The sequence below is a fragment of the Anolis carolinensis genome, chromosome 4 (assembly GCF_035594765.1).
Source record: "Anolis carolinensis isolate JA03-04 chromosome 4, rAnoCar3.1.pri, whole genome shotgun sequence".
Lineage (NCBI taxonomy): Eukaryota > Metazoa > Chordata > Lepidosauria > Squamata > Dactyloidae > Anolis > Anolis carolinensis.
In genome coordinates, this window is record NC_085844.1 from 129,710,995 (window position 1) to 129,735,395 (window position 24,401).

Consider the following 24,401-nt stretch of genomic DNA (forward strand, 5'->3'; position numbering starts at 1 on the left):
TGGCAGTGGGAGACTCATATAATTCAGTTCAAGGCAGATAACCTAGGATCAGATCCTAGGATATAAGGATAGTGGGAAAGGGGCCTAAGTCAATATTTTTATAAATGTGTTTAAAATATGTATTTGACTTTGAGAGCCAGTTTCTTGTGTATATAGACAAAGAATGTTGTTATACTTTCTTCCTACCATTTTTCTAAGTTATTGGTGGAGAAAAAAATCAGTTAAAAACTTTAATTGACAAAATGTTCCTCCTAAACATCAGCTTATGACTTTGGATAATGTGCTACTTTTAGGTCTGGCTGACACGTGGTCACAATCAAGATCATGGATGTATGACTTTTGATATAGCTGTTTATCCTTTCCTTTTTCACCTGTACTTGAAATCAGTTACACAAATGGTTTACTTTGGTTAATATGAAGTGGCATATCCTGGTAAAATCGTTTGTAGTTTTGTTCAAAGAATTTTGAGGAAAAAGAATGTATAAGAAATATCAATATTACTGCAACAATAAATGTGTGCCTTCAAAACATAATGCTACAAAATGAAAAAAAATGGAGGTGCAAAAAGAGTAGATGAATACGAATACAGTAGACTCTCAGTTAACCAGAACTCGGGTGACTGAAACTCTCAAGTAACTGGCAAAAAAATCAATATTTCATTCAGAAACCTTTTTATAACACAGTAAACGTCTTTATTTGCTTTCTATATTAATATCAAGTTACTTCAGAGTTTATGGTATGGTATAGTATGGCATATAGTATTTGTTGTTGTTTATTTGTTCAGTCGCTTCCGACTCTTTGTGACCTCATGGATCAGCCCACGCCAGAGCTCCCTGTCAGTCGTTGCCACCCCCAGCTCCTTCAAGGTCAAGCCAGTCACTTCAAGGATACCATACATCCATCTTGCCCTTTTTCCTTCCATTTTCTGCAGCATCATTATCTTCTCCAAGCTGTCCTGTCTTCTCATTATGTGGCCAAAGCACTTCATTTTTGCCTCTGATATCCTTCCCTCCAGTGATCAGCCAGGCAGTATTTCCTGGAGTATGGATTGGTTTGATCTAAACCCAGCTTGTATATCTGACAATTCTTGCTCCATGTATTGCTGGAGTCTGCTTTGCAGGATCTTGAGCATTACCTTACTGGCCTGTGAAATAAGTGCCACTGTAAGAAAGTTTGAATATTCTTTAGCATTTCCCTTTTTTGGTGTGGTGATATAAATTGATTTTTTTCCAATCTGATGGCCATTTCTGTGTTTTCCATATTTGCTGGCATGTGGCATGCATCACCTTGACATCATCATCTTCCAAGATTTTAAACAGTTCATCTGGGATCCCGTCATTTCCTGCTGCCTTGTTATTAGCAATGCTTCTTAAGGCCCATTCAACCTCACTTCTTAGGATGTTTGGTGCTAATTCACTCACCATACCGTCAAGGTTATCCTCAATATTATTATCTTTCCTATACAGATCTTCTGTATAGTCTCACCACCTTCTCTTGATCTCTTCAGCTTTTGTTAGGTCTTTGCCACCTTTGTTTTTGATCATGCCCATTTTTTGCCTGAAATTTACCTCTGATGTTTCTAATTTTCTGGAAGAGGTCTCTTGTCCTTCCTGTTCTGTTGTCTTCTTCCACTTCCATGCATTGATTGTTTAAAAATAATTCCTTATCTCTTCTGGCTAATCTCTGGAATTGGGCATTTAATTGGGCATATCTCCCCCTTTCACTGTTTCCTTTTGCTTTCCTTCTTTCTTGGGCTACTTTCAGTGTCTCAGCAGACACTATTAGTTATAGTATTAGTTATAGTATTAGTTAGCTATTTTAATAGTCACTCTCAAGCAACCAGAAATTACATTTATCCATCAATTCTTGTGAGTGCTGGTTAACTTAGGGCCCTTTTAGACAGGCCCTATATCCCAGGATCTGATCCCAGGTTTTCAGTTTATCCCAGATTATCTGGCAGTGGAAACTCACATAATCCAGTTTAAAGCAGAAAACCTGGGATTAGATTCTAGGATATAGGGCCTGTCTGGAGCCTTAAGAGTCTACTGTATTTTGCTTAAGGCAGATGAAGCAGATCTAGATCTACTTACATAACAGATCTCATGAAAACCTTTTGTTCTTATCTTTAAATATATATAGTTTGTAAAATAATACATTTCCAAAACTTTTGTCATTTCCCTTTGTGTTTGTGCAACACACTGAAGCTGACACACTAACATATTGCAAGACACAGTTTGAAAAATTCTGGCCTAGGAGAATTCATTAAGTGTGTGTTTCTAATTTTGCAATGAGGTGTTAAAATATTGGGGGTTTAGGTTTGTTAAAAAAAGAATTAGTAAGCCTGAGCCTGTCCACTGACAAATTAAGGAAACACCAAAAAGACACCAATCTCAGAAAAACGTTAAACACCTTTTAGTTGATCTTCTAAATCTTCCCCGCAGGTGCGCCTGGTGATGAAATCCCATTCTTACATAAGGGAAAACGTTCCTCGGGTGATTTCCTGTCCCCCTCAGAAATCAAGTGAGTCATGTTGTCCTGTTATACGTTTTGTAGTTTTGTGATAGCTTTGGTTATTTTTAGATCAGGATAATAAGATTAAAAAGAAGAAAAGCCACCATTCAAAGCCACCATTGAATAAAAAAAGTTGAAGTGTTTGTTGCTAAATTTTAGCTGTAGTAAACAATCAAGACAGTAATAGAAAATTGGACAGAAAATACAGCTTTTTAGTATGTGCTACAATATGACTAATTGTCTTTTTTTCTGTCTGCTCTTCAGACTCTCTCCAGCTTCCTGAAGTTTCCCAGTACTTGTATTTCCTCTTTGCTCCCACCCTTATTTACAGAGATCATTATCCCAGGTAATGTCAGTATGAAAGAACGTTGTAGGTGACAACTTAATTTCCTCTCCTTAAATATTTTGTTTTACTGAGTCAGTTGCATTTATTGACACCAGTGTTCAAACAGATAGTGATCTTTACTGGGCATGAAATCCTCCAGGGCAGGGGAAGGGAACAGACTTTGTTGGACAGGAGGTCCTACCATTTCTTACTTTTGGGTGTGCTGGCTAAATCTGATAGGAATTGTCCAATGTCTGAACCAACTTTGAACATGCACCATTTCAGAATCCAGGAGAGACGAAAATAATATTTTTTATCACGTGAAAATAGAGGATCCTGTTGAAAAACATCAGGAAAATTCTGACCCTTGATGTGGAAGATTTCTATATGTAAGGGCCTTTTGCAGAGATTTTGACCCTATTCACTGTTACTAAGGAGGCTGTTCAGGTCCTGAACTGGTGCTTGGCAGCTGTGATGGTCTGGATGAGCTTGGATAAATTGAAACTGAATCCAGATAAGACAGAGGTCCTCCTGGTCAGTTGCAAGACCAAACAGGGTATTGGGTTACAGCCTGCGTTGAATGGGGGTTACACTCCCACTGAAGGCGCAGGTTCGCAGCTTGGGAGTGATCCTGGACCCATCGCTGAGCCTGGAACCCCAGGTTTCAATGGTGGCCAGGGGAGCTTTTGCACAACTAAAACTTGTGCGCCAGTTGCGCCCATACCTTGGGAATTCAGACTTGGCCATGGTTATTACATCCCATATAGATTACTGCAATGTGCTGTATGTGGGGTTGCCTTTGGAGACTGTTCAGAAGCTTCAATTGGTCCAACAGACAGGTTGCTCACCGGAACGGTGTACAGGGAGCATATAGCGCCCCTGTTGGGCCAGCTCCACTGGCTGCCAGTCTGCTACCGAGCACAATTCAAAGTGCTAGCTTTAGCCTATAAATCCCTAAACAATTCCGACCCAGCTTACCTGTCTGAATGTATCTACCCCTATGAACCACCTCAGAGATTAAGGTCGTCTGGGAAGGCCCTGCTCTCGGTCCTGCCTGCTTTGCAAGTGCGACTGGCAGGGACGAGAGACAGGGCCTTCTCAGTGGTGGCCCCTTGGCTGTGGAACTCCCTCTCTAGTGACATTAGATCAGCCCCCTCCCTCCTAGCCTTCAGAAGGAAAGTAAAAACCTGGCTCTGGGATCAGGCTTTCGGAGAATAGGGCAGTGCGATAGTAGATTCGGAATATGTGCAGTGACTAAGGAACGGCCTTAAACTACAGGATATAAATAGGGTAAATAAATTCTGGATCAGAATTTCAGTTAGGATTGCTGCAAGGTGTAATAGCCGTATCCAGGAATTTCTTAGAGGAAGAGTCAAGTTTCAACAAACAGTGAAAAAGGTGCTGCGTTGGTGTAATGCTCTTTTCTTTCTTTTTTCATAGGACTCCTACAAGAAGATGGAGCTATGTAGCTACCAAGTTTGCACAGGTTAGTGATTATTTCTCCTGGAACTTGTGAATTAAAAACAGAAACAGCCAACTAAGAAACATGGCCAAAGGTTGCAGCTTCCTTGTTTATTTTCCCTTTATTTTCTTACTGCTTTCTTCTGTTTTCAGTACAGAGAGTTTAGGTTACCCTTAGCAGCTTTGGGCTTTCAGTGAATGTAACTAAACCTAGGATCTAAACCAAGTAATTACTGTTGTTGTAGACACAATATATGAAGTATAGGCCAGATTGATTATTGACAATGACATTAATTGGTCTGCTTTTTCCTTTCGTTCCTTTTTTGTGTTATTTTTTCTCACCTTGTCCAGATACTTGGCTCACTCTTTTATGCTTACTACATCTTTGTGCGACTTTGTATTCCTACGTATCGTAACTTTAGTCGGGAGAACTTCAATCTACGAGGCTTAGTCCTTTGTATCTTCAACTCTATTCTTCCAGGTGAGTACCTTTGTGCCCATATTCCTTCTGGAACAATGCAATGAAGTTGTAATATATATAATAACTGGTAAAATATAGAGTGATAAATAACTTTTAAGGGTATCCTTTCTTCAGTTCCTAGCTTTGCAATTCACTTGACTTTTGTAGGCTTCCTGCATATCTGTTAGTAGGAAAACAGCTTAAATCTAATAATGTAAATGTCAGAGAATAGTGGCATGAGTTTTAAGACTAAAATGCACTTTGTGGAATGTCCATTATTAATACTAATGTAAGTATTTGCACTATTACTATGACATTCTCAAGTTGGAGCAATTAACTATATTATCTATAACTCTGAAGTTCAGTCTTATTGTTTCCTCCTTAGGTGTGTTGATTCTGTTCCTGGTTTTCTTTGCGTTTCTTCACTGCTGGCTTAATGCTTTCGCTGAGATGTTGTGTTTTGCCGACAGAATGTTCTATAAGGTAAGCAGAATGCCAGGCTATGGCTTAGAATCCTGTTGAAGCTGTGCCTTCATGTGAAAAGACATTCTGGTTACAGCAAACTCCATGAACATGTCGCCCAAACCCTGCCAAAGTCTTCCCCAAACACTATGGCCCACCACCCAATGAATGCTTTCATTCAGGGACCATTTCACCCTAGATTTTAGGTGTTTCCGCCATCACAGGCAGGCATCCTGTGTGGAATTTGCATGATCCCACCCACTGCCTCTCTTCACCACACAGCAAACAGAGATGAATTGATCAACAACTGAACAGACTGGCGGGGTTTGGGGGGACTGACCCAACAGAATGGAAGTTATAGTTCACCCTGTATCAAGGCAGAGCACTGTGACCCCCTTGATAATGGACCTGGACCACATTTGACACACAGAACCCCCATGATCAGGTCTGGGGGGAATTGACCTTGATTTATAGGAGTTGCAGTTCACCTACATCCAGAAAGCACTGTGAACCCAACCAATGATGGATCTAGACCAAACTTGCTATGGATGATGGAACTTGCAGTACCTACAAGTGTTTGCAGATACCACTGTGAGCCTCACGCATGACAGACCTGGACCACATTTGGCACATTGCCCAAATTGGTCCAGGTGCATCATTTGTGAAGGTCATAGCGGTTTTTGGAAGTGAGTGAAGATACTGCAACTCCCATGTGTGTGCTGACCCACCTGTGTGGGAGTTGTAATTCACTCTCCATACAAAGCTCTCTGAACCCCACTAAGGATGGATCTGGACCAAACATGGAACACAGATTCCTGGTGACCAACTCAACATACTGAATGTGTTTGTGGGGGGACTGAGCCATCTGCATGAGAACTGGAGTTCACTCTGCACCCAAAACACTGAACCCACCAATGTCGGATCTGGACCAAACATGGCACACACAACCCCGGTGACCAACTAAACGTACTGGAAAGGTTCGGGGGAAGACTAACCAACCCAAGTGGAAGTTATAGTTCAGCTGCATCCAGAGAAACTGCTTCCCATGGATAATGGAGTGGTACCAAACTTGGCACAGAGAAGCCCCATGACCAACTGAACATACTGCAGGGATTTGTGGACATTTACCTTGAATTCCGGAGTTGTAGTTCACCCTTATCCAGAAAGCAGTGAGCCCTGCCTACGTCAGATCTGGACCAAACTTGGCACACAGACCGAACATGCACAACTGCATACAGGCAGGGATTAGGCGTGATTGAGCTTGGCTCTGGGAGTTGTAGTTCACTCTTATCTACAGAGCACTGAACCCAGGCGACATCAGATTTGGAAAAAAAAATTAGGGCACAGACCCAACATGGCTAACTGTACATACAGGGATTTGGGGGTGATTGACCTTGGCTCTGAGAATTGTAGTTCACCCTTATCCAAAGAGCACTGAACCCAGCCAACTTTGGATCAGGACCAATCTTGACACACACACACACACACACACCCCTCCCAACTTGGATCTGGGAGTTATCGCTCAACTATATCCAGAGAGCACTGAACCCAGCCAACATGGGATCTGGACCAAACACAGACCCAAAATGGGATATAGGCCGGCTTTGGGGAGGATTGACACACGATTTTGGGAATTGTAGTTCACCCACATCCTTATGCATTTTCCAATGGGAACATTCATAAAAAAAACAAAAGTAAAGATAGAGATTTTTCTATTAATTACTGTAACACGTTACCAAACCAAAAATACAGAATACCCCAAAACAAATAATGCCCTTTTTAATAACCTGGGCATCGCTGGGTCCCCAGGCTAGTTATTGTTAAAGTTGGCCTTGGAGACCTGGCCACAAATGTTAAGGTGTGAAAGACAAAGGGTGATGATGTTTGTCCCTTCAACCAAGACTTCCCTGACATTATAATCCTTAGTTTTGAATACTTCTTCATAGGGCTGTGCTCTTTTGTGACCCTTTTTTTCTTTTGCAGGATTGGTGGAATTCTACGTCCTTCTCAAACTATTACCGAACCTGGAATGTGGTGGTACATGACTGGCTGTATTACTATGCATACAGAGACTTCCTTTGGGTGAGTTAAGTCACTCTCTTAACCATATAAAATGCAGTTGTAAATGCTTTCCAAAGGAACAGGATATTTGACAGCAATGTTTCCTAGTGAGAAAGATACAGGCGGCTATACTTAGGCTTCTGCAATTATAGCAACAGTCAGTTTGTGAACGCATGCTGTACATAACAGCTTTTATTGCGTATTCTCCAGTAGTTTCATTGGCCGCCTTTGTCTCTGTGTCACCAACAGTTTTTTGGAGAAAAATCTAAAGCTGCCGCTATGCTCTCAGTCTTTACGGTTTCTGCTGCTGTACACGAGTATGTCCTGGGCGTCTGCTTTGGTTACTTCTATCCAGTCCTCTTTTGCCTCTTCATGTGTTTTGGAAGTAAGTAAAAAATACACTATATAGCAGTAGGATTTAGGAAACCCTTACTGAGTATATTTTCATTTAGATCAATGCTTAATGTGTAAAATATGAGCTGAAGAGATTTGATCCTACCCTCCACTCTTGGTTTGGGAGTGCTGTCTTTTTACCGTGCAAAATCACCTCAATGCTTTGGTTGTTGAAAAAGCTATTTATTTATTTATTTATTTATTTACTATATTTATATCCCGCCTCTCTCTACCCCGAGGGGGACTCAAGGCGGCTTACAAACAGCATCTGTGCAGTGCCTTGGGCATAAAACACAGACATGAATAAAATTACAGTAGAGTCTCACTTATCCAACATAAACGGGCCGGCAGAATGTTGGATAAGTGAATATGTTGGATAATAAGGAAAGATTAAGGAAAGGCCTATTAAACATCAAATTAGGTTATGATTTTACAAATTAAGCACCAAAACATCATGTTATACAACAAATTTGACAGAAAAAGTAGTTCAATACACAGTAATGCTATGTAGTAGTTACTGTATTTACGAATTTAGCACCAAAATATCACGATCTATTGAAAACATTGACTACAAAAATGCATTAGATAATCCAGAACGTTGGATAAGCGAGTGTTGGATAAGTGAGACTCTACTGTATTAAAATTAAAACAGACATAAAAACATAATTAAAATACATTCCAATATGAGACACGTCATCCAAAGACAAGGTTTAAAGCCGTTCCATAACCCATTGTACGATTTCCAGATAAAATTATTGCACTGCGCTATTTATCAAAGCTACCCGGTCATATCATAATTTTGGTTGAAATATAGTGCTGTGCATCTTTGCTCTGGAACATTATGAGAACAAGCAGAATAAGGCAATGTATTAGGGAGGATTTGAAGTAGTTGGTGCTTGTTTTCCTCAATACATTTCTGTTTTGCAACTAAAGTATAGACTTTTTTTGTTGTATAAAATCCAGTTCTTTGCATGGTCAATGTTCCTTCCTAATGTTACACAACGGAGGGGCTATATAATAAAGTACTCTTTATTATCTGATTCATGCAAATTATTATCTTCTTATGGTCTCATAATGTGTTTCAAATGACCGTTCTGGACACTTTTTCTTTGTTGGCACCAGCATTGCAGTCCTTGTGCTTCTTTCCATAAGAGCATGTGTCATCCAGAGTATAAATATATTCCACTGACCTAGATGAAAAACATTAACCTGCAATCTGAATGTTAAAAAGAGAATGGGAATGTTTAGCAAAAGGTGCAATCTGTTATAATGCAAGAAACCGGTCAACTGTGGAACATCAGAGTGCTGATGGTGTCCTAAACATATTTTAATGTATATTCTGTCCCTTCTTCAGTGGTTTTCAACTTCATTCTCCATGATCGCCGGAAAGGCCCAATCTGGAATGTCATTATGTGGACTTTACTCTTCCTCGGCCAGGGGGTCATTATTTGCCTTTATACCCAGGAGTGGTATGCCCATCGATACTGCCCTTTGAAAAACGTGAGTAATCCCCTTGTAATAAATGAGGTGAAGGCATTGAGTTGTCATTCCAAAATTATGCATTTGAAGCCAGAATTTAAATATAAAATTTGAAATCTCATCCCGTTTTTAACATTTTCCATTCCATTCTAGTTTAACAACTTAAATGGAATGCAAGACCTCTAACCAAAAATATGGTGTTTGGATTTTTTGATGGAAAAACATGTCAAAATTGGACTTTACACACCAGTGGGAAAGTGGAAATTTGGATTTCAGCATACAATTGCATCTCTCCTACCAATATATTTTCTCAAACGTTTTAAATATTCGGCAGTTGTTAAAAGTAGAGAATTTCCCTTTTACCAGAACCTTATTCTCTGAGTCATTAGTGAAGAATAGTCATAGGTAAAGCTTTTTTTCTCATGATAATAGCTGATCTGGGTGCAGGAAATGATATTAGTAGAACTGGAAAGGGTGAAGAATTAAGTATTCAGATGAGTTTTAAACTCATGTTCTGTGTTCAATCTCTGTTCCGTGTATTTTAATATGTATTTTATAGAAATACATTTTAATACGTCTATTTGTGGAATTTTTACAATGTTTATGTGTTTTAATTATTCTGTAACCTGCCTCGAGCCACAAGGAGAGGCGGGTAAGAAATAAAATAATAATAATAGTAAGTATTATTATTAGTGGCTTAGGCTTACTGACTATGTCTAAAAGGCCCTGCTAGGTGGTCTTTTGTAGATTTAAATAGTGTACGTGTTGATGAACATATATTCTAGAAGAAAAAATATCAATGAAAAAATCTACCACCTCTAAGAATATATTTGTGTTCATGTAGATATCAGATCCTTGCACTCAAGTTTTTTCATCGTGATCTCTGTGAAATCACACATATGGTATTTTTTGTACCTGCGCAGTAGAAACAGAACCAAGTTTTTCACCTCACAGTTATGAACTTGTACAATATCTGATCTATGTCTGATATTTATTTATTTATTTATTTCATACATTTGTATCTCGTCCTTACCCCCGGGGTTAGGACTCAGGGCTGCTTCTCAACCAGCAGTCATTAGAAACAAACAGTTATAGAAACAATACAATTAAAAACAGATAATTAAAACATCAAATATAAAAACATCATTTAATAATCTATGACTCCAATGAATCACATTTGTAGGGATGAGATGTAAGGATAAGATCCTGGACTCATATTATTTCACGTCTGACGTGGGCAACTTCGTCACACACATTGAAGGACTCGCCTTGTCTTCTCCCAAATTAAAAAAAAAAAACCCACATATTAAAAGTCCTTTAGTTCCTCCCAGAGTAAGGAGCAGTGTTTCTCATGTTGGTTTCTCTTTTATATTTCTTTTTTTTAGCCCACTTTCTTGGACTATGTGAAACCACGTTCCTGGGCTTGCCAAGTCAAGATCTGAAGTCATTTGGGTTTGAGGCTGGAAGATGTTCTTGAAAGCAAACAAACTTTGGGTACTCTTTAGTTTTGGCAAACAATGGTATTTTGTCACTCCAGGTAGCTAGGGCTGCTGGGGGCTCTCGGCTACTCCAACCTGAGCCATTTCCATGCTGGTCATGAATCCTGCTTTGAAGGAATTTACAGGGAAGATTTTTGACTACTGCAAACACTGGTCCATATATCAATGTTTTCTCTATTATTTCTGAAAAGGACAGTATTGTGTGATCTTGGTTAGTATTGCTCATCTGAAGACATTTATATGTTTATAGCATAGTTTTACTTGTTGCTTCAGTATGGTTATACAGTGGAGTCAGATGTCCCTGAAGCACATGCAGAAGACTCCCAGAGATTTTTCTCATTTAGATTGTGCCGAGGAAAAGAAAATAATAGTTGGAGTTTATCTTGCAGTTTCTTGTATTTTCTAAGCAGCAACACAGGTGAGATTTTTACTAGTTCATCTTGCTGGACAGCCAAGGTCACTGGCCATTTGTAAGTGCATTTAAGGGTTCCTAAACAGAACAGAAGCAATAGATGTGTGAATCCCTTTTTGCAGAAACGGCCATAATGTATGCACATGATTTTGATTGACCCGTCCATAATTTTTTTTTTTAATTTGGGCTGCAACAGATATTTGTAGAAATGTTTCATTGGCTTACGATGAATAGAATCAGTCAGCTTCCAAGACTGAATATTCTGAAGGATGTTTCTGTCTTTATGTATAATGTATTGTGGAAGGTATACTTGAGGTTTCTTTTGCTGTTTGTACGTTTTATTCCTTCTTTTTGAATAATAACAATAATAACAGTCATCATAATAAAAAATATTTGATGATTGAATGTATCTTTCAGGGACTTCCTTTCGATGATTAGTCTCTAATAATATCGGCAGCAAGAACTACCAAGCTCATCCATCTTCTGGTTTTTAATCTGGTAAAACGGGCATGAGAGTAAATGCTAACATTAAACTGTAACTTGAAAGTATAGGTCTGTTGGACTGTGAGTAGATTCCATTCTTTGTGCTGTCAAGGGATAGCTAGCAATCTTGTGTCCTGCATTACAATACAGAGAGAGCCCTGTTTTCTGGAAGATTGTTTGTAAATCCTTGGGCCATTTTCTATAATAAAAATGAGCCCATTTGGTACACTAAAGGTTGTATTTCCCCGAGAACCTACTCTCTATAACAAAAGGCCAAAGGAAATACGTTTATGCAATTGATAGGACCTGAGAAAGTTACTTTTTAGATTGCATATTCCAGATTCAGGGCCCTTCCACACAGCCATATAAACCAAGAATGTCAAGGCAGATTATCCTCAGTATCTGCTTCGAACTGGGTTATCTGAATCTACACTGCCATATAATCCAATTCAATGTGGGTTTTATAGGTTTTATAAAGGGAGATCTAATCCAAAGGTATTAACTTCAAATCACTGCAATAACTTTGCATCCTTAAAAGTAAGTTGCAGCTGGGGAGCTCCTGATCTCTGATGTAAAAGAAGAGGGCTTTTTCCCCACTGTGGTCCCATTCAGGGGATCTTGAACAGCTAGTTGCATTAAAAGTAATGCTCCCATTGTTGAAATATCATGATATTGATAGTCTGACCCCATATAACCTTTACATCAGTGACTGCCATACTTTGATCCTCCATGTGTTTTGGATTCCATCTCCCAGAATCTGACTGCTGGTCAAATTGGCTGTGTGGTGTTTTTCAAATTCTAGGTGCAGACAACTTTACTGTCATTTTAAGAACTAATATTGTCATGTCATGTTGCTTAATTGAGGCACACTGACATAGTATAGGAAAAAATGGTAAGTTCTGGTGCTGCAGGAAAAAATACTAAGTGTGCTTGTTTTAATTACTACAGTGGTATGAGCAACAAACTAGGATTTCAAGAAAGAAGTATTGCAGTAACACTGAGGCCCCTTTTTACACTGCCAGATATTCCAGGTTATCAAAGCAGAAAATCCACATCTGATTTGAACTGGATTATCTTAGTCTATACTGCCATATAACCCAGTTCAAAGCAGATAATGTGGATTTTATACATATGTGTAGAAAGGACAACCAAAATGGGGTTTCTTTTGAGAAATGCACTCACACCTGCCCTGGGATTTCGAACTAAATTTTATCCTTTGTAATTCATAGAAGATGGTAGTTCAGAGTACATTTAAAGTTTTAAAAATTGAAGCAATATTACAGATGAGAGAAAATGGCATGTTTCCCATTTTCATAAGTATTTGCTAACTGAATCTGATTTTTCCTACAGAATAGCAATATTTATATTTTAAATCACTGAATTGTATTTTTAATGGGAGATTCAGCATGGTGTAGTCGGGTTTGAGTACTAGACTACAACTGGAGACCAGGGTTCAAATCCTTGCTCAGCCATGACAACCTACTGGCTGACTTTGGGCAAATCTTGCCAAGAAATGCCATGATAACTTGCCTTAGGCTTGCCATCATTCAAAATGGCATGCTATCAGTGCTATTAATGAAGCAGATAATTTCTGGATAAATCAGTAAATTGTTAAAATGATCTTATACTTTATCAAATCAGTGGGCTTTTTAAAGCACACAGTTTTAATTTTGCTACTTCCAAACAAAATCAATTAAACTAGCATCTTATGCTAGCAATTAGTAAGCGAACACAGTAGGGCCAAATATACCTCCCTGCTAAAGTACTATAGACAACAGAGATGGGTAAAGCAAGTCCAGAGTGGTGCCTGTGGCAAACAATCAGACTGTGAATCCACCAGGCACCAGCTCAGAGAAAACACATAGCAGTGATTCTGAATTGTATTAAACAAATAGAAATCTGTTGCTTTTAAAATCCCCTTTCCTTTGATATTGTATATTTTGTAAGTTGTAGGGAAAATAATTAATAATTGGACGACAAAGTGCATAATCTGGTTAACTTGAACCTTTGGCTATTTACCATATGTTTCTGTATTTATTTGGCATAGATGTGTCATTAATCAGTGCAATTTGGTTAATTTTTCTGAATGATAGAAGATTAAATTCGTAAATTATGAACAGTATTTGAAATATGTCCTGAGTCAGTATAGTCTTTCCACTATCCCTAGCTGTATTTTAAAAGTACACCAAAACAGCTTTGGAAAAGGATGAGGAGTGACCTTTGGCCAACACCTTGTGTAATCTCCAAATGATCTCATAAAGTACACACAGATGAACAAATACCCACTGCTTGTAAAGTCTGTTTGCCTATAGTTGCAGGTTCTTTATAAAGCTGCGACCCTTAACATGTGCTTTATCTATGGTTAGAAAGGCTACAAACAGCATACTTGCATCTTTGTAGAACTGCTAAACCAGTGTCAATATGGTGAAATGGTCCATTCCGTAGCCCTTTTGATGATGTGAGCTTCGTGTATATGAAGGTATAGTATATGTTTTCATAAAATGGTCTTTGAACCATCAAATAACTTCCACACACGAATCTACTGCATTAGAATAACATTTAATAGCTTATTAAATCAGTCCAGTTTTTGGTGGAGAAATACTTGTATTCTGTCCTTTGGTTCTGAATTTCTGAGTGTAAACTCAGTAGCAGGACATAACTTTTTAATATATCTTATGTGCCAAAAATATGCCCAATTTGATCAGCTGCAAGGCACTCTGTTAGACCAAGCATTCTAAAACCGTAGCCCTCCAGCTGTTTGAGTCTCTAACTCCCAGAAACCCTTGCCAGCTTGTTCAATGGTCAGGAATTCTGGGAGTTGGAGGCCTAAACAGCTGGAGGGCCGCAGTTTGAAGATGCCTGTATTAGATGGAGCATTGATAGACGGGGCTGCTGGAATCACTCAGCAAATAATAGGTGCTCTAACTTCCATTTTACTCAAAGTGAGTAACGGAAATATTTAGGGGTGCCAGTGAAAGGAAGTAGAATAGAGATGGCATTGGAGTAGGAGCCCTGAAGTTGCAGGATATGTGTAACATTACAAGAAGGAAGGTTGACCATTGTCTTAAGTAATTCCGAAATGTATTGAATTGTATGTTGTAACATGTTCTGTTCAAAGGTTTATATGATCTATATTGTACTATAGAAAATTGAAATATATTTTGCTATCTCCGAATTGTCTTTGTCTACATTCATTCTTACACGGAACCGCATTCACACTTCAAACTGTCTCTCGATGTGGCATTCTCCACGTCCACTGTTCACCATACATTCCATCAAATACGGTACGGGCACTCCTCCTCAGGTGACTTTCTTCCTAGGATATACCATTTCATGTTTTCCCTGTCAGTAAGCATTTCACATAATATTGAGCAGGTATACAGCTCCCTTCATACCTTGATCACAATATAAGACTAAAATAAAACTGGGAAACACACAGTTTTGGTTGGGTTAGATCTGACAGCTGATTTTAACTAACATTTGGCATCTGAATTAAAAAATGACCCCAGTTTTTTCTATCACGTCAACTTTTTAAGGCAGAGGATACCCTCACTTTCTCCCAAAAATCATACAAAATGTACCATACATACAAAGGAAAATAAATAAAACAATCACCTGAAAATATTGTTTATTTAGAGTTGTTTTATTCACACAAAGGCTATATCTTATTACTGTAAGCCTCCATCACTTCGAAAGTACAGTAGAGTCTCACTTATCCAACATAAACGGGCCGGCAGAATGTTGGATAAGCGAATATGTTGGATAATAAGGAAGCATTAAGGAAAAGCCTATTAAACGTCAAATTAGGTTATGATTTTACAAATTAAGCACCAAAACATCATGTTATACAACAAATCTGGCAGAAAAAGTAGTTCAATACACAGTAATGCTACATAGTAATTACTGTATTTACGAATTTCGCACCAAAATATCATGATATATTGAAAACATTGACTACAAAAATGGCTTGGATAATCCAGAACGTTGGATTAGTGAGACTCTACTGTACTGCAGAAATGCACTTTCTCTTGATTGAAAGTAACTTCACTTCTCTTTCAAGCACGTTTTTCTCGTGCAGTCTTGATGCTAGGAGTTCTGAAGCTTTTTTGGATAGTCCCAAAACTCATGCCAAATCGTTCAACTCATGCTGATCAAATCCCTTACAAACTAAGTCATCTTCAATTTCAAAATCTTTATTGTTGCTGTCACTTAACTTCACCGTAGCTCAGTGAAAACTGGCACTGGGATTTCAGTTGAATGAGCTACTGGGAGTATAGCAGATGGTAGACTAGGATACTCTATTTTACATTTATATTTCTTGTTTTATCCTGATGTTTTCATTATACAAAAGAATGATCTCTGGGCTATCGCCAAACCATAGATATACCAAATGGTAATTTATCATGTATTCCTTTCGTCCACATCCGTAAATGCTCAACACACTGCTTGCACACCTTGTGAGGGTCCAAGACTTACCTTGATCACCAAGTTTCACTTTAAAATATGCAAAATAGGCTTGCCTGACAAATGCGCTGATGTATGCCCTCCCTTTAACTGGTAATGGTGAAACTGCCACAGATATAACACAATGAATCAGGATAGTTTAGGCACTTACGATGAAAAATAGCAGAGGCAGACATGATCTGAAGAAAAGGATATAAGTACGTATGTAAATTTTTAAAAAATTCTGCTAAATTCTTGTATAGATCCAGGGAAGTCATGCTACCCCTCTATTCTGCCTTGGTCAGACCACACCTGGAATACTGCGTCCAATTCTGGGCACCGCAGTTGAAGGGAGATGTTGACAAGCTGGAAAGCGTCCAGAGGAGGGCGACTAAAATGATTAAGGGTCTGGAGAACAAGCCCTATGAGGAGCGGCTTAAAGAACTAGGCATGTTTAGCCTGCAGAAGAGAAGGCTGAGAAGGAGACCTGATGAGAGCCATGTACAAAAAATACGTGAGGGGAAGTCATAGGGAGGAGCAAGCTTGTTTTCTGCTGCCCTGGAGACTAGGACGCGGAACAATGGCTTCAAACTACAGGAAAGGAGATTCCACCTGAACATCAGAAAGAATTTCCTCACTGTGAGAGCTGTTCGGCAGTGGAGCTTTCTGCCCTGGGGTGTGGTGGAGACTCCTTCTTTGGAGGCTTTTAAGCGGAGGCTGGATGGCCATCTGTCGGGGGTGCTTTGAATGAGATTTTCCTGCTTCTTGCAAGGGGTTGGATTGGATGGCCTGTGAGGTTTCTTCCAACTCTATGATTTTCATCAAAGCTTGCCCTGTACTATCAGCATCTGGCATCCGTACAGTGAGAGCATCATATTCTTTGAAGGAGAGGAAGATTTGTTGGAGACAGAAGCAGCACGCTGCCAAATGGCCTTATCAACAATCCCCTTCTTCTCCCCGATTTTGACATGTCAGAATGACCTAAATGGCCTATTCCTCAAGTCCGGTCTGTGGCATCCTGACAGGTCAGCAGTTTAGCAGGCACAAGGGTTTAACCCACTGTGACACCATTACTTAATGGATAAGGTAAAGGTAAAGATTTCCCCTGACGTTAAGTCCAGTCATGACCGACTCTGGGGGTTGGTGCTCATCTCCATTTCTAAGCCGAAGAGTCAGCGTTGTCTGTAGACACCTCCAAAGTCATGTGGCCGGCATGACTGCATGGAGCACCGTTACCTTCCCGCCGGAGCGGTACCTATTGATCTACTCACATTTCCTTGTTTTCGAACTGCTAGGTTGGCAGAAGCTGGAGCTATCAGCAGCCGCTCCTGCTGCTCCCGGGGTTTGAACCTGGGACCTTTCGGTCTGCAAGTTGAGCAGCTCAGTTCTTTAACACACTTTGCCACCGGTGCTCGCTCAATGGATAGCCTAGACAAATATGAATCCTTCGCTTGTCTCCAAAGTCGTCCTTCTCACTCGAGGGAAGTTTTTTTTCTCAGCCAACAGAAGAACACTAGTGTTTCCCTTGATCCAGCCTAGACTGATTGCATAAAGGTAAGCTGTAGAGGAAAAAAAACGATGTGATAGAAGAAAACTAACTGCAGTTTTAAAATCAGCATGACTATTTAAGTCTAAAACAGTTGAAAGTTTGAACTCAACAGGAATTACATTAAAATTGTTCCCCAGTGCATCCATCTCCACAGATTCTGCATCAATGGATTCAACCAGCCACAGCTTGATTTTTTTTTTTAAGTTCCAAAAAGCAAACCTTGATTTTGCCATTTTATGTAAGGGGCACCATTTCACTACACCGTTACACATAATACTTGAGCATCCATGGTTTATGGCAGGCTTGTTCAACCTTCAACCCATTAGCCGATTGTGGCCCAGGACTGCTATGAATGAGGTCCAATACAAAATCATAAACTTATTTAAAACATGAGATTTTCTTTTGTAACTGGATTGCATGGATTATGCAAACTTTGTAGACTGCAGTGGAACGGAATGGGATAATATCCCACTAAGTTTTATGCTGGCCTCTTTTCTTTTGCTTTTATAAGTACAGTAGAGTCACACTTATCCAGCATAAACGGGCCAGCAGAACGTTGAATAAGTGAAAATGTTGAATAATGCAGGATTAAGGAAAAGCCTATTAAATGTCAAATTACGTTATGATTTTACAAATTAAGCACCAAAACATCCTGTTTTAGAACAAATCGACAGAAAAAGCAGTTCAATACATGGTAATGTTATGTAGTAATTACTGTATTTGCGAATTTAGCACCAAAACATCACAATGTATTGAAAACACTGACTACAAAAATATTGGCTACTAACATTGATTACAAATAAAGGTAGAATTGCATAAAATGAACTTACAGTAACAACATTGTCAGAAGTTAAATCTGTAAAATGTTCAGTCCTTGATGCCTAGAGAAACTGCTGTGGATCTTGGTGGGAGGCAGACTGAACTGGATAATCCAGAATGTTGGATAAGCAAGATTCTACTGTATTACAAAAAATAACTCATTTATTACTTAGGTATGTACATCTTCTATATGTGACCTTGGTGTATTTTATTTGTGGCCGAGGACAATTGTTCTTCTTCTAATGACCTCCGGGGAAGCCAAAAGATTGGCCACCAATTTCTGGGACCAAGCCCCTGTGAATACTAAGGGCTCACTGTGTAATTATACATCATTAAAATCTAAATACATCATAAATTGAAACTGGACTAATTGTAAATCAGAAAGGGCATTCTAATTTAACACAAGTACAGTAGGTTTGAATTCTGATATAAACTCTAACCACTGCAGGAGTCTACTGTATATCATGCAGCTGTGGACAAGTCTATATAGGGACTACCAAACACAGCACCCAGAAATGAATAAAAGAACATGAAAGGCACTGCAGACTAATTCAACCAGAGAAGTCAGCCATAGCAGAGCATCTGATGAACCAACCTAGACACAGAATATTATTTGAGAACACAGAAATGCTGGACCGCTCTGACAACTATCATGTCAGAATACACAGAGAAGCCATTAAAATCCACAAGCATATAGACAATTTAAACAGAAAGGAGAAGAGCATGAAAATGAACAAAATTTAGTTACCAACATTTAAAAAAAAATCAGAATCAAGACAGTAAAGAAAGAACACTGCTCAGTAATGGGAATTCCAGACAGCTAACAACCAAGTGACAACTAACACCTCCCTAACAAAGGATGCCCCCAGGCAACAACAGCCAGGCTATCTCTATGCAGATAGCCTTACCGATTTACTTTGTAGCTGCAAGGTTAATTTATGCTAGGCAAGCCGAAGAGCCGGTGTTGTCTGTAGACACCTCCTAGGTCATGTGGCCGGCATGACTGCATGGAGCACCGTTACCTTCCCACCGGAGCGGTACCTATTGATCTACTCGTATTTGCATGTTTTCGAACTGCTAGGTTGGCAGGAGCTGGAGCTAACAGCGGGCGCTCAAGCCGCTCCCGGGATTTGAACCTGGGACCTTTCGGTCTGCAAGATCAGCAGTTCAGCGCTTTAACGCACTTTGCCACCGGGGCGCCTATTGATACTTTAATACTAGTAAGTAGATGTATGAATATTTCTGAAACTTGGGGGGAATGATCCCGTTATCGTGTGTCATTGTATAGAAAATTCAAAGAGTCAGCTCTTGTAATTATAATAATAACATCAACAATAATGAAACTTTATTTATATCCTGCCCTAGCTCCCCGAGGGGACTTGTAGTCTTTTTTTAAAAATAATTTGTTGTTGAAGGCTTTCATGGCCGGGATCACAGAGGAGTTGTATGTTTTCTGGGCTGTTTCTTCTGGAGCATGGCCATACAGCCCAGAAAACATACAACCCAAAAAAAGAATTATTTATAGAAACTTTGAAAATTTCCCAAAAATCTGTGGATGAGTGAAATGTTCTGAAACTTGATGGGCTAACAGTGGTAAGTGTGTTCTGTAATTGTGGCCAGTTTCATGCCAATAGCTCTAACAATGAGGGAGAAAGGAGCCCCTGAAGTTTCCTCACTTGCACAACTGCTATAACGAAAAGTAACAAAAAAGAAGTTAACTCATTATAGTTACGATACAGACCCCATCCAATTTCGTAAACACTACTATTTCCCCCCCCCCACCCCCTAGTTTGATAATGAGAATTGAAACATTTTTTTCATTGGATTGCTGTGAGTTTTCTGAGCTGTATGGCCATGCTCCAGAAGCATTCTCTCCTGATGTTTTGCCTGCATCTATGGCAGGCATCCTCAGAGGTTGTGAGGTCTGTTGGAAGCTATGCAAGAGGGGTTTATATATCTGTGGAATGTCCAGGGTGGGAGAAAGAACTCTTGCTTGCTTGAGACAAGTGTGAATGTTGTAATTGACCACCTTGCTTAACATTGAATGACCTTTCAGCTTCAAAGCCAGGTTGCTTCTTGCCTGGAGGAATCCTTTGTTGGGAGGTGTTAACTGTCCCTGATTGTTTCTTGTCTGGAATTCCTCTGTTTTCTGCGTGTTCTTCTTTATTTACTGTCCTGATTTTGGAGTTTAATCATGATTTCCTCCTTTCAGTTGAAATTGTCCACATACCTGTGGATCTCAATGACTTCTCTGTGTAGTCTGACATTGCTCGCACAGGCCTAATGGACATCTGTCAGGAGTGCTTCGATTGGGCTTTTCCTGCATGGCTGAATGGGATTGGTCTGGACGGGCCTTAGCGTCCAGGCACAGCAACTCTTTGGCGCCACCTGGCGCTTTGGAACTGCAACTGCAGCATCCTTCGTCTTAAGGTCACCGCACACTAAAAAACCGAAGGACCTCAGTGTGGTCAATAAGGCGACTAATTGAGTGCCTGACAGATAGGCAAGACCTATCAAGTTTGTCTGCCTGGAGAGCGGATGGAGAAAGACGCTCTGAGACTGAGCAATGCTGCCGGCCAAGAAAGGGGCGGGGCTCCTGGGCGGAGTGAGCTGCCTGGAAACGGGGGCCAGAGCGCCGCCGCGTCGCCATGGCAACAGATACTGGCCGGAAGCGCGAGGCGCAGGGGCGGCCCATCGCCTGCCTCCAAAGTTAGGGCCCTGCCTTGCATTTCGCGCCTGTCTTTGTTGTTTGACAGGCAAAAAGGAGCCTTTTAAAAAACAGAGCTCCGAGGACAACGAAGCACTCTTTGTCTTTCTTCTGGTGATTGAAGTAGTGTTTTGAGCCGCCTTTGGGGATATAAATAAGGAAGCTTTTTATGTTATGTTAGAGGTGAGCAATGCCTAGCCTCCCAGTTTTATTGAAAACTCCTGTCATACTCCAATTAGTAGTGCTAATGGGAACTGTAGTACAGCACAGGGTGTTTCAAAATGATGGGCCCAGTCTCAAAGCAGCACGTTTCATATTTATTTATTGTGTCAGAAGCGAACCAAGGGTTGTTTAAAAAAACAACAACAACAGCTTGGCATTATACTAAATGTCCTTTGCCCAGTAGCAGGCCACTTGTAGTGGCTCTGGTGTTGCTGTAAGAAGGTCCTCCATTGTGCATGTGGCAGGGCTCAGGCTGCATTGTAGTAAGTGGTCTGTGGTTTGCTCTCCTCCACACTTGCTCCACTTTGTAGCCTCATTTCTTAAGGTTGGCTGTACATCCTTAAGCACAGTCTGTTCAGCGCCTTCCAAGTCGCCCAGTCTTCTGTGTGCCCAGGAGAGAGTCTCTCATTCGGCATCAGCCACTGATTGAGGTTCCAGGTTTTAGCCTGCCACTTTTGGACTCTCGCTTGCTGAGGTGTTCCTGTGAGAATCTCTGTAGATCTTAGAAAACTATTTCTTGATTTAAGGCGTTGGTGTGCTGACTGATACCAAACGGGGTGTCAATGCCTTGGTCCTTTCATTGCTGGCTGCTGTTTCCTGGCGGATGTCAGGTGGTGCAATGCCGGATAAACAGTACAATTTCTCCAGTGGTGTGGGGCGTAGACATCCTGTGATGATGAGGCATGTCTCATTAAGAGCCACATCCACTGTCATAACGTGATGAGATGTATTCCATACTGGGCATGCATATTCAGCAGCAGAGTAGCAAAGCTTAAATTTATTTATTTATTTTGTTTTATATCTCACCCTCTCTCCTTCACTGAGGGACTCAGAGCGGCTAAAACTCACAGCAACCCAACAGACGCCTTTCCCATGCCACAAACAGCCCCTTCCTTCAGGCATTCGCGAGGTGGCCACCCTGCAATGTAAGGCCTAATGAAATATTCTCTATTTGCAGACTTTTTTAAAGATAAGTTTCTGGCTCAAAATGGTTTGCTAAAACTTGATAACACATTAAACTATAACTTGTTGTATAGGACCCTTCCAGACAGGCCCTCAATCCCAGGATCTGATCCCAGGTTTTCTGTTTACCCCAGACTGGGATTCACATAATCCAGTTTAAAGCAGAAAACCTGGCATCAGACCCTGGGATATAGGGCCTCTCTGGAAGGGCCCTATGTTGAATTGGTTGAGACGCTATGAAATATTCATAGAGATCCTGGGATAGAGGGCCTGTCTGAAATGGCCTGTCTGAAAGAGCCTGTAGTTGCAATATGTTGACACCATGAAACATTCTGCTTTGAGATTGGGCCCATCATTTTGAAACACTCTGTGCTGCACTACAAATCCCATTAGCACTAGTAATAACATCGCTAGAAATAACATCGTATGAAAGCTGACTGACACAACCTAGGGATCACAACTAGACACAGTGAATACATCTGCCCATGAGCTTTGCTACTCTGCTGCTGAATATGCATGGCCAGTATGGAATACATCTCACCACATAACGACAATGGATGTGGCTCTTAATGAGACATGCCTCATCATCACAGGATGTCTATGCCTCATTTCCAATAGACCTCTGAACACACCTCTAAGGATGCCAGCCACAGATGCAAGAGAAAAGTCAGGAGAGAATGCTACTGGATTGTACTATAATTGCAGTCACAGGATCTACTTATGTGGTTTGTATTTTCCTTCTAGGTTGTTTGATGCTGAAAACATTTCTAAATCAATAAGCAAACCATTCAAAATAACTATTTCAGCATGTCTACTAACAAGGAAAAGATTCCATCTATGACAAAAGGAGAGGACAAAAAGATCAATGAGAGCTTTTCCACAGCACTTGTCACCAGGGACAATACTGGTAAGTCTCATAGAAAGTTGTTTGATTCTGCATGGTTACAGCCAGAAATTGTGTCTTTTAAACTATTAGTGCCTACCTTGTCTGCAGAATTTTGGATTTTTTATAGAACGACCCTTTCCTTATAGGTTTATATACATTTGTTTGTGAGAAAGGACAGTTGTATGCTTTTATTATCAGTGAAGTACAGTGTTTCCTCAAAAATAAGACATCCCCTGAAAATAAGACCTACCGTAGTAGAGGTTTTGCTGAATTGCTAAATATAAGAGCTCCCCCGAAAGTAAAATGTAGCAACATTTTTGTTTGTTTGTGAGTTTGTTGTGATGCGCTCCCCCTGGTGGTCAGAAGCTGCAATACCTTCCCTGCTGTTCAGGTGGTCCAGGAACTGCTGAGGGAAATCATTACAGTTTCCAGACAGTGTGTGGGAGCCAAGTACTTTATAGCCCTTATTTTTTGTTACCCTGTATGTCAGTCAGGCAATCAGTGTGTCACAGTTTGTCTGGTTATGCTGGTTTGTGATGACAACTATTGTACAGTATATAATAAATGTTCATTTTTTTGTTCAACAATAACTGTGAATTCTTCTTCATGGAAAAGTAAGACCCCCTGAAAATAAGACCTAGCACATCTTTGGGAGCAAAAATTAATATAAGACACTGTCTTATTTTCGGGGAAACGGTATATAAGTACAGTATTATCAAAATAGTAACATTTGCTATCTATACTTCTTCCCTGTTCTTTTTTAGAGCTCCCTGAACTGAAAGACAAAAGCTATCAATTAGGCCACTCAAAGACACTTCCCACACCTTTACAACGTGATTTTATCCCAGACGAGATCTTTGTTGCTCTGACTTCTGCTGCAAATCCTGTCCCTTGCCCCGCTGTTTTGAGACCTCCCCAGAAAACAAAAAGCATAAAAGACTTTAAGGTGTGTCTTCCTTTCTATTCAATAAAGATTTATTCTTTTTAGTATATTCCATAAAGTTCAGTGGTTAGATGTTTGGTAGTGATCTTGAATTATTCTAATTAACACACATATTTTGGTGTATGACAATATGTAACAGGAAACTCTGTTGTCTGAAACATTGAGCTGTAAGAAACTCAGAAAGCTCAAAGGTTCACTGAAAGATTGTTTGGTCGTTCCTGACTTTTCATGACCTCATGGACCAGCCCACGCCAGAGCTCCCTGTCTCCACCCCCAGCTCCTTCAAGATCAAGCCAGTCACTCCAAGAATAACATACATCCAT

The 24,401-nt window shown here is 40.1% G+C and overlaps 2 protein-coding genes across 2 annotated transcripts in view; both read left to right on the plus strand.

Annotated features, from left to right (window-relative positions):
* The window catches only part of soat1 (sterol O-acyltransferase 1), a 46,879-nt gene extending 32,158 nt beyond the window's left edge, over positions 1–14,721 (plus strand). The window contains exons 8-16 of the mRNA XM_003225445.4: positions 2,442–2,520; positions 2,776–2,857; positions 4,277–4,322; positions 4,649–4,778; positions 5,143–5,240; positions 7,203–7,301; positions 7,530–7,665; positions 9,028–9,173; positions 10,538–14,721. Coding sequence (XP_003225493.1) covers positions 2,442–2,520; positions 2,776–2,857; positions 4,277–4,322; positions 4,649–4,778; positions 5,143–5,240; positions 7,203–7,301; positions 7,530–7,665; positions 9,028–9,173; positions 10,538–10,594 — 873 coding nt within the window. The 3' untranslated portion in view covers positions 10,595–14,721. The remainder of the gene's footprint in view (positions 1–2,441; positions 2,521–2,775; positions 2,858–4,276; positions 4,323–4,648; positions 4,779–5,142; positions 5,241–7,202; positions 7,302–7,529; positions 7,666–9,027; positions 9,174–10,537) is intronic.
* A 6,291-nt stretch (positions 14,722–21,012) lies between these two features.
* The window catches only part of axdnd1 (axonemal dynein light chain domain containing 1), a 56,495-nt gene continuing 53,106 nt past the window's right edge, over positions 21,013–24,401 (plus strand). The window contains exons 1-3 of the mRNA XM_008117807.3: positions 21,013–21,247; positions 22,994–23,156; positions 23,900–24,081. Coding sequence (XP_008116014.1) covers positions 23,057–23,156; positions 23,900–24,081 — 282 coding nt within the window. The 5' untranslated portion in view covers positions 21,013–21,247; positions 22,994–23,056. The remainder of the gene's footprint in view (positions 21,248–22,993; positions 23,157–23,899; positions 24,082–24,401) is intronic.